The 10,814-nt window shown below is 38.7% G+C and overlaps 1 protein-coding gene across 26 annotated transcripts; it reads right to left on the bottom strand.

Annotated features, from left to right (window-relative positions):
- Positions 1-4,875: 4,875 nt before the first annotated feature.
- LOC137746264 (uncharacterized) lies at positions 4,876-9,363 on the bottom strand. Of its 26 annotated transcripts, none has more exons than XM_088680772.1 (8): positions 9,078-9,363; positions 8,625-8,662; positions 8,375-8,428; positions 7,998-8,212; positions 7,783-7,809; positions 7,527-7,662; positions 6,767-6,910; positions 4,876-5,757 (listed from the first exon to the last, which is right to left on the bottom strand). In XM_088680772.1, the coding sequence occupies exons 6-8, from the start codon at positions 7,606-7,608 to the stop codon at positions 5,435-5,437; spliced, it is 549 nt and encodes a 182-aa protein (XP_088536898.1). In that variant the 5' UTR covers positions 7,609-7,662; positions 7,783-7,809; positions 7,998-8,212; positions 8,375-8,428; positions 8,625-8,662; positions 9,078-9,363; the 3' UTR covers positions 4,876-5,434. The 26 variants fall into 26 exon arrangements, 22 of the variants coding, with proteins under 22 accessions (XP_088536898.1, XP_088536899.1, XP_088536914.1 ...); XM_088680773.1 differs by having other exon boundaries at positions 8,375-8,424; XM_088680788.1 differs by lacking the exon at positions 7,998-8,212.
- Positions 9,364-10,814: the final 1,451 nt, after the last annotated feature.

Genomic DNA, 10,814 nt, shown 5'->3' with positions numbered 1-10,814 from the left:
AACTTATGCCACCTGCTACTGGGGGCAGAGGCATGATGATCGTGGCAATCGACTACTTCACCAAATGGGTAGAAGCAGAGCCCAAGACGACCACGACTCAAACGGACATAGGCACTTCATATGGAGGAACATCATTTGCCAATTTGGTATCTCATAATCTATTGTCGCTGACAATGGCTCGTAATTCGTGGGCAAATGTATGGCGAAGTTCTTCCAAAAGTATGGAATTAAGCAGCACATGTCCACGCCGAGATATCCTCAAGGAAATAGGTGGGCCGAAGCATCCAAAAAGATGATCCTTGATTGCCTCAAGAAATCCCTCACGAACAAGAAGGGAAAATGGCCATACGAACTCCCCGGATATCTACAGGCATAACGCACCACCAAAAGACGATCAATCGTTGAGACTCCTATCTTTGGCATTTGGCTCAAAATCATTCATCCCAATGTCATCAAGTCAAGTATCATTGCTCTATTACCAAACATTGAGCAGAACAGTAAGGAGATGGCCACAAGCTTAGATGTGGCAGAGGAGAAGCGGGAGCAAACCATCACCCGCATCGCAGCCTACCAGCATCAGCTCATCTCCAGCTACAACAAAAGGGTCAAGATCCGGTAGTTCCAGCCCGAAGATCTAGTCCTAAGAAAAACCTTCATCATTGCTTACAAAGAAGGCTCTAAAAAAATGGATCCCATCTGGGAAGGCCCGTACAAGATCAGCAGAGTAGGTGGCAAGAGTAATTACACCCTCGCCACCATGAAATGACAAAAAGATCGAAAAACAGTGGGGCGCCTACAATCTAAGGAAGTACCATGTGTGACTTCCTACTACATCAAAGCCCGAAGACTCAAGCAGCTCAACGGGGACCACCTTACAAGCCGAGGACTATCCAGTTGTTATGCAGTTCCTACATTATGCAGTACATCCGATGGACGGCTGCCCTGAAACCCTAAAGCTGCTACTGAGTGCACTAAGGTAGCCTATGATTTCCAGAAGACTGCCTATGGCTTGCCCTTCGAGTAGTAAAGGCATGCTAGACTTATACAACCGCACATTCTTGTGAAAGGTTAAACAAGCTAGCATACATATACGAAGCCTTATCCACTGCCGACATGCTACGTAGTCGATAAGCTTCACCTCTGCCAAGTGCAGAACAACTTACACCAAGTCCTAAAGTGTTGTGATACTTGCTACGCAAGCTACGGAATTGGAGAAAGCCAAGGTTAACACCCTAGTGGTTACGCGGATTTGTCTGCTTCTGTAAGTAAGGCATCTGACTGCCAACCCTATGGCTAACAACTTTGCAAAGTTCTATACCAACACCTACGGCTGCATAGACTACGCGGGTCTGTCTACTTATAGAAAAGTAGCATGCCTGCCATTGGTTTATAAAGTCTAAAGGTTAGGGCATGAACAAAAGAAGTGAAGGTGAAGAAAGCGAAGGAAGGATGTTTATAAACAACTTGAAAAGGCCAAAGGAGTTCAAGAAAAACAAGAACTACAAGGAAAAACAAAGAAAATCCTAAAGGCTACCTAGAAAACTACACTCCAACAGCTTGGACATCCCACGACTACTCGGTCACCATATCTTCAGCAACAATGACGTTCTTAGCAGCAGCATCATTCAGTACTTCAACCCCAGCTGCCCTAGCCTGGGCACCAATTTCTTCAACTACTTCACCAATGGAAGCCTCAAAAGTAAAAACAAGCAAGTCTTCTGGAGAAATAGAGAAGGTCTCGAAACCTCGAACCCACCATTCTCACCCTTCAGCTGCTCATTCTCCTCGAGCAGACCAACACGGACGCGCTGCAGCTCATCCACTTCTTTCTTCAAACTTTCGTTGATCTTCAGTACACCTCGAAGTTCCAACACTTGGGGTTCAAGCTTATCGACGATTCTCTTGAAGTGGATCATTTGATTATAAGCAGCAATCAACTCTTCATCCTTTGCATAAGCAGCGAAATGAAGCTCAGAATCTACAAACTTAAGATCTTGAATCATAGGTATGTAACATCCAATCTCATTTCCTGCACTTTCATACTTACCTTGGATTGCGTCAAGATTAGTCTTCAAGACAACGATCACTTAGCGAGCGGACTCAAGCTGCAGAGAAGTGAGGGCAGAAATATTAGACCCTTTCAAAGTAACGAGCTCAAAGTCTAACCTCTTGATCTCCTCGAATGAGGAATAAGCTTCAGCTGCCATAGTTTTCACCATCTTCTTAGCAGCTTTGCTATATATATAGTAGCAAGCAGAGCAGTCATTCTATATTGGGTCGTATGCTTCACAAAGGAACTTGGGCAAACAAACCTTTCTAACGCCATAAACAAACTTGGCACAAGAGTCCATGTCTTTAAGCAGATCTGGTTTCAAGAGCACACAGATCTCAGTAGCCTTCCTAGAAGCAGGTTTAGTGGATTTCTCATAGCTGCCTACACAAGCAGTCTCTTCATTCTTAGCAGGCGAATCAGTCTCAGCAGCAGAGGGAGTGGGCCTTAGCGCCACTTTAGTAGCAGAGTCCACCTTATCGCTTTTTATAATAGCAAGGTTTTCCGAATGAGCAATACTATCAACAACCGAATTAGCCATTCTTGACATAGCAGGCGCCACAGGCTCAGATCTAGTAGCCTTATTTTTCTTCCTATTGGAAGAAGTCATGTCAATCACTTGCCTCTCGACAGTAGACTAGTAGGCAGGAGGCCTGCATGCCTAGTATTCCAGCAGCCCATGAGGCCCTCGACCTTCTGATCTCTCTCAATCGCAGGCCTGGCCCCCGTCAGGTCCAAGAAGCCAGAAGATATGAGCTATGCGACTCGCCTAGCATTGCGCCCCAGTGCCTCAATCTGCGGCCCCAACCGTGTAAGCTGCCATTGGCTCTAGCCAAGCCGAGCAGCCTAAGCAGTGGTCCTTACCACAACACCTTCTCAGCCCATGCCAAGCCGACTTCTGGCCTTTACCAGCTGATGTGCCGCACCACCCTGACGGTTGCCCCACGACAACATTATCCTAGGAGAAGACAAGGAAAATAATTTTTTTCTTACCTCGGTGTGGCACGGAGAAGACGAAGAAAACAACGAAATACGGTCATTTGCACGGGCAAGATGTAGAAGATTGCTAGAGGAAGGGGAACAAATATCCTCTAAGCGCTCTCTCTCTTGTAGGGTAGAATAAATCACTCTCCAAAGTTGATTTAATAACCCACTTAAGGTGGACTTAAATAGGCTTTGAGAAAAATTTATTTCCCTTTCCTAGAAGGATCTAATTTCCTATTAAAGAGAGAAGGATACGGACAAAATCGATGAAACGAAAGAGATCCGAGTGAATGGAAAGGAAAAAACAAAGGATCAATTCCACTTTAAAGAAACACAGTATAAAAAAAGACCCGTTTATGAAACAATATCAAAATAGGAAACAATCCTACGTTTCCTAAAGCAAGAAGATCTCTACACCTGCTGCCCTTTCCTACGAGCAACCCAACAGGTGTAGGGGCATTTGTGGAGCCAAAAATATTCACTAGGCAACATGTGAATTTTTGGACAGAAGAGGACAAAAAAATCCTTGAGGCATAACGAGATTCCTACGCGCGAGCAGCGGGCAATCATCCCTCAACAAAGTCGAAAGTGCCCAGAATACATAACAATTCAAAACCTATTTCATTCCATATACTTTTTACCTCACTTTCCCTTTTTAGCTAATCAATTAGCTATCATTCTATAACCTACAAAATATCTCACATAAATTAAGTTAATTGGCTAATTAATGAGATTGTTATTTAATTAATCCATTAATTGTCAATTAAGCTATCCATTATGCCCAAAAAATACACTAAGGGTCGGTTACCCTCTCTCCCAAGGGAATTGGCCATTTCCTTCATTTTTCCACCATATCTTTCATTTTTTGTAACATTATTAGTTGATCAATTAAGCCATTATTTTACTTGATTAGCTAATTATACCATAAACTCCCAAAAACATTCCTTTTATTATGTTAATTAGCCAATTAATATATTTATTTCTAATCAATATATTAATTGCTAATTAAATCACCAAATAACACCCAAAATATACATAAAGGGGCGGCCACTCTTTCTCCAGAGAGGACCAGCCATGCCCTATATATTGGCTCCCATTCTCACAAAAAAACCTAGTTTTTCAACACTCTTGCGAAATTCTCCAAAACTCTCAAACACTTTTCTCTCTAAATTCTAACTTTGGCATCAGAGGTTCTTCGACCAAAGCCCCCCCCCATTTATCGTGGGCGCGTGAGGCTCTTGGCCTTGACCTAAGGTGTTATTTGTTTTGTAGGTGTAATTTTGTCCAAGATCAAGGAGGAAGAAATTTGCATCCACACTTCTCTCCCTCTCTCCTTCTCATTTTCTAAAAAACTGTGTTCATACACACAAAGTGTGTAGGCAAATGCTAGTAATGTTTTAATCTAACTTTTAAGAGGATAAAACATTTGGGTTAAATTACATTGTGCACCCTTAAGTTTGGGTGCAACTACAATGTCATACTTCATCTTTAAAATTTTAGAATGTCATACACAAACTTATGATTTGATTGCAATTTTTTACATTTGTTAGTCAACCCGTTAGTTTGACTGTTAAATAATAACTTATGCTAATGTGAAACATGTGACACGTAAAATAAAATCAAATTAGTTTTAAAAAGGGCCTACCCCTTTAATCCTAGCACTAAACCCAGTCGGACGCCTCCCACGCCATAAGCCACCACACCCATCACCACCTCTCTCTCATGGTCTCACCTTACTGTGCAAAAATTCCATCACCATGCTTCAAGCTAAGATTATATAATTAGTCAATGATGACCTTCCATGGATTCGCCTATATAAACCGCAGCTAAGATTGCAAAAATGGGAGCTTGAATACTGCTTGTAAATAATCCAAGGAACATGACAGATATAGGAACTATTGAAGGTACTAAAGAAACAAGAAACAAGAACAACCACTACTAATTTATCAGCTAAAATATTTCCGAAAAGTTGAAAACTAAGAGATAAGGGTTTTGTGAAATCTTCTAAGATGTAAATGGGGGTTATGATTTCAATCATGTAGTGGAAACCCTGAGTTTGCTGGCCTTCCCAGACCAAGCGTAAGAGAACGGCGACGAGTCTCCTTTTTCAAGTCGTCGTTGTCGTAAAAGCTTCTCTCCAGCTCTAGGTATTGGCTGCTTTTTCCCTCGGCGATTCTTGCCCTCACTGCCAGGCCCTTCATCGCAGGATTTCTCCTTCATGGAACTTATTGCAAAGGCCAGAATCGAGGTTTCTATAGGTGCGTGCTCTTCTTCTTCTCGAGGTCGCAGCTTCAATTTGAACATCAAGCTTCCTCACGTTAATGTCCAGTTCAAAAACGACAATGCAGAATCGCAGATCGCATCGTAAAATGGAGGAAATATATCGTCGTCGTTACTCAATTAAGGATCTTTTTTTGCGAGGTTCAGCAGGGGAAGGGTTGCTCTGCAAGGTAAGAAAATGCTCTCTTTGATATTAGGACCGTTGAGCAAAACGGGACGCACAACGACATTATTATGGCAATGTGGCTGTTGATTTTGGTGGTGGTTGTATGGACTTGAAGTTGTTGAGCTCAAAACGACATCATCAGTTATAGGGGCCCACTCCCGCGAAAGAAAGGGAGCCTTGGTGGTGGTTGTAGGACTCGCCACCATCTCCAATTGCTTTGGTAAACGCAGATCCTCGCGATCCAGGCTGCAGACCCACTGCATCCGCCTAGCCGTTCCTGCTCCCAATAATTGAAATTCAAACTGAAATTATCGTGATTGCCATGCCGGAACTCGTTGGAAGTGGAACAACTGTTAGAATTCAAATTGAGATTCATGTCGAAGCCATTGTTGATCTTCGTAACCATGCTGAGCTTCTAATCTTAGTGATGTTTCAGCTGGGAATTTGTTTCTGGCCAACTGGAAAAGGGATTCGGGTGGAGAAGAAGGGGGATAAGGATTTTACTTTTCATTAATTTTAATTTAATTAATCTTTAATTTTTTTAACATCTAATTGATTTCTCAATCCAGTTGGTGAGGGAGTGGATTCCACGTTTGCCACGTCATTATTTATCGAGAAATTGACAGACAAATTGACAAAGGTGTGATATTGCAATTAATTCGTAAGATCATGCATGACATTGTATTATGTAAAACATGGGGTATGAGATTGTGGTGTGACTCATTGACTGTAAGAGAGTAAAAAACTTTGTTCGGTCGTTGACTCTAAAACTGAATGTCTGTCTTTTTGCCTATACTAATACTAAACTAGAATTTATCCCAGTAATGATAATAAGAATATGTGTGTTGTAGACTCTAAAATTAATAGTATGTCTCTTTTATTTGAATTTTGGACAAGAAGTCAAGTAAAATTTATCCTAATAATGACAATAAGAAACTCTCATAATAAAAATAAATAAATGAAACTTAAATTATTTTTAACTTACATAGAATAATAACATAATAGTACATACTAGCAACAGTGCCCGCACAATGCTGCGGGTGTTAAAACTGTATAAAACATGTGAAAAATTCTAAATACATACGATATGCAATACTATTTAGATATATGTTGAAATCTGTTTGCAATCATATGGATTGGCGGTTCTATTGTTCTAATATTCATATCTTTTACAAATTTGAAGTCCTAAGAGTCCTTAACTGAAAGAAAAGATAAAAGTTTATTTCTCACCGAAATCTATCAATTCGAATCAAATCTACGAAAGAAGCATATAGATTATAGCATACCTTGTAATTTCTGCAAGCTGGACACCAGCAATATCAATAGTGACATAATTTCTTCCCAAGCCATCGGAAAAACCAAAATTGAACAGACCTTTCTCCCCACTCCTCTGACCATATAAAAGAAGTAATGTTTCTCTTTTGGAACCTCTAATCACATAACACAGAACCACACAAAATAGAAATAAAAAAAAAATAAAAAAAGAAAAACTGAACAAATTAACTCTTGACAAAAACTTATTACCCAAGAATGGAAAGTCACTGAAAACACAAATCACCAATGAAGAAATGAGGAAACAAATCAACAACCTAACTTATATAGCATTAGGATGAACTATGCTAATTTGTTCATAACTGATTTGTCTCCCTACATTTTTCAAACCTGCAACCACATAGAATATTATAACATAATGATCAAACAAAGCAGATTTAACTTAAGCACACATTAACTGTCGAGCATGGAAAGGCTTTGGTTTCTTGCAAAATAATGGAAAATAAAATAAGAAATATAAACAATGGTTAATGATCCAGCTCATCAGATCAGTTTAGAGGTTGTTAGTGTTTGTTAGTCTGTTAAGTATGTGCCATGAGAGCTAAGCAAGGTGATTAGTAGTTGTATAAATTGCTAGCTCTCTGTGTTGAATAGTTAATTCATTCATACAATTACAGAGCAACTATTATATCACTCTCTCTAAAATTCCTTTTCTCTTTTGTTTACTTTGCATGTCTCAAATATTTCAATGTAGTTTGGGAAGTTCAAGTGTACCGGTTGATATTCCACAGTCGAGAAGGAAGGCCAAGTTTGGGAAGTCTAGATTCTCACCATCTCTGGGTCTGGTTATCCGCATCAATTATCATGAGAGAGAGGGAGAAAGCGGGTATTCGTTGAGAGCATTTGAGTACTGTATATTGGTACAAAACCAATTAGATGCTTGGAATTAGATAAACATCTTACAATCGTGCAAACTGGAACTTGAACAAATCCAAAATAAAATGAAAATAATTACAGAACATATGAATACCATAGTTTCTCAAATGGCATAGTCCACCTGCATATAAACATTTCCAAGTAAATTCATACCTCAATAAAAAGAGAATAGAATAAACCATACTTCATACAATATCATGAATTAACTTAGAAAAAACTCTTTAACCCAGATTTTAATATTAAATCACAAAAATTTGAACAACGAAAAGAGAACCCAAGAACTAAACCCTAACCAGTCAGAGAACTCACAGGAAACCCAAGCTTTCTGGGTTTAAAATTTCTTCAATAGAACCCAAGATTTCCCTGAATGGAATTCCAAAAAGCATTCTCTATCAGCATCAGGCATAACCCCACTTACATGTGTCCCTTGTGAAAACTTCCCATTTGAAGTTGTTTCCAATTGATTGTCCACCATAAAATGTTTTAAATTATTGCTGGCATGCTACAAACAGGATAGGATTGAACTTGGATTTTTCCAAAAATTCACCAAATCAAACCACAAAAAATTAATTGCAGCAAACAAAGTGCACAATTTGTCGAAAGCAAAACATTCATACAAAGGAAATTTGATCATGAATTGAAAAAGAGAGAGAGAGAGAGAGAGAGAGAGAGAGAGAGAGAGGAACCTCAAGCACCTGGAATCCTACGCATAAAAGCGGCAAAAAGATGACCATTGCTTCCTCAAAATTAAAAAAGAACCAAATCATATACTCACACTAAAAATCCAAACACAGAAACAAAACCCCAAAAATTAATTATTATTATTATTATTATTATTATTATTATTATAACATAGATTTGCAAACGAAATAAGACCCAAAAAATTTAAACTTCTGTTCAAGAAAAGATTTAAGAGGAAAAACATAAATTATATACCTTAATCAGAAAGGGCTTGCAAGCTTCTATACAAAACCCTAAAATTCGAACATCAACGTTTCATGAAATAAAAAATGAAATCAGATCAAACAACCACATCACCAAAAAAAAAAAAGAAGCAAAATACTCAATGTAAAAGACCAAGGGTTGTGTGGTTGTTTTTTTCTGTTCAAACCTTCATCAGAACACATAATACAGGCCAATAAAATATTTCCCCAAATCTGAAACCTATAAAACTAATTTAAAATTCCTGCAACTAAAAATTTGAATAAAAAAAATCATCAAATTAAAACTCCCAAACCCAATTCAATCCTTGATTAGAACACATAACAAAGGCTAATAAAATATCTCACCAAAATAAACAATCAATTCTTAACATCTAAAATTGAAGAGAATAAAACCCATAGATTTGGGAAAAAAAACCCTCCCGCATGCAAGTTTTGAATAACTTACCGGAAAGCTTTAAGGTGATAGAAGAGCAAGATAGAACATGAGAGAACAAAGATCAACAGCAACAGAAGCCAACAGGGGTAACAGGGAGAGAGAGCAAAGGAAACGAAAACCACAAAACCAAAACAACCGAAGGGAAATTAGAGGAGAACGAATGAAAAGCAATAGAAGCAAAAAGAGTGAGAGCAACTCCACCATGGGAGTTTGCTCGGGGGACAGGCCAGGAAAAAGGGCCCGAGAGCCTGGCTTCATTGCTCCAGCATGGGGAGCCCGATGGACAGGCCAGCCCCGAGCACCAAGCCTCTGAGGAATTGTCAGCCCGCGAGCCCGACGTGGATGACGTCAGCCTAATTTTTTATTTTTTTCTGTCAGGCGCATGCACCTCACCCGCGCATGTGGGGGCGTCACCCGATACAATTTCAGCTCTTGGGGCCCGAGGCGCAGTTTTGAAAAGTTACTGTTGGGAAGCCATGTGGCTTCCCATGGTTCGTTGGATCTCAACGACTATATAATGTGGACCGATTTTCAACGGTAAAAAAAAAAAAAAAAAATCTTCTTTAATATCAACTGTTGATCTCAGATCAACGGTTGATATTATTCTCCTTTATAAAAAAAAGAAAAAGAAAAAATAGTTTTAAAATTCAGAAATGTTACCGATGTGCCATGTGGCACAATCTGAAGTGTTGGAATTCAAATTTTTTAAAATCCAATGGCAGAGATTAATTAGTTGAATAAAAATATAAAAAAAATTGTAAAAAATGAATAAAAATTTTAAATTTTTTTAAAAAAATTGTTTTTACTTTTCTATAAATACATTCTCATTATCATCTACCTTACACCACAATTTCATATTTTCTCAACTACTTTCAACCGCATTCCTATAGTTCTTTCAAAGTTTCAATCCAATGTTTTTTCAACAAAATGACTACTAATGTAGGTACGAATTGGACGCTTCTTGAAGATATTGCGTTGTGTACTAGCTGGGTTGAAGTTACTCATAGTTCGCTTACGGGTAATGAGATGCAGTTACGAGAAATGTGAAGTCTTATTCATACCAATTATCTTGAGAAAATGGGTGGAAAAAGAACCAAAGAATCGATGTCCAGTCGTTGGAAATTACTTAGCCAATCGTTTAGTACGTGGAAAGATGCCTTGGCACAAGTCAGTAATAATATTCGAAGTGGGGAAAATTACGCGAATCAGGTAACAATATATTATTTATTTGTTTGTATTATTTATTTGTTACCTACTTTCATTATAATTATTTGTTTGTATTATTTATTTGTTAACTACTTTCATTATACTTATTTGTTTGTATTATTTATTTGTTACCTACTTTCATTATAATTATTTCTTATCCCGCATTATGTAGCAACTTCAAGCACAAACTTGGTATGGTGCCAAAACCAAAACAAAAAATAAATCATTCAACCGGTGGGACTGTTGGAATATTGTCAAAGATTATCCTAAATTCAAAGTTGTGCATGTTTGTCCAGAAGTTTTCATGAACAGCACCCCTCTACACTTTACACCTGATCATGGCTTATATATTCATGAAGATGAAGTAGAAGAAGTGCCCGAAACGCCCTCCCCTGAACAAGCGTTGGGATCGACCCGTTATCCAATTACGCCTGAAGGTAAGAAGGTTTCAAAGAGAAAAAGGAGTGTTTCGAAGAATGATTATGCAAAGTATATGGAACAACTTGCTCGCCAAGGTGAATTGACTTTGGCGCGGGAAAT

Source organism: Pyrus communis, chromosome 12 (assembly GCF_041283825.1).
Source record: "Pyrus communis isolate YQ-2024b chromosome 12, ASM4128382v1, whole genome shotgun sequence".
NCBI classification, from domain to species: Eukaryota; Viridiplantae; Streptophyta; class Magnoliopsida; order Rosales; family Rosaceae; genus Pyrus; species Pyrus communis.
The sequence above is the reverse complement of the archived record's forward strand: the minus strand, read 5'-3'. Positions and strand labels throughout refer to the sequence as shown.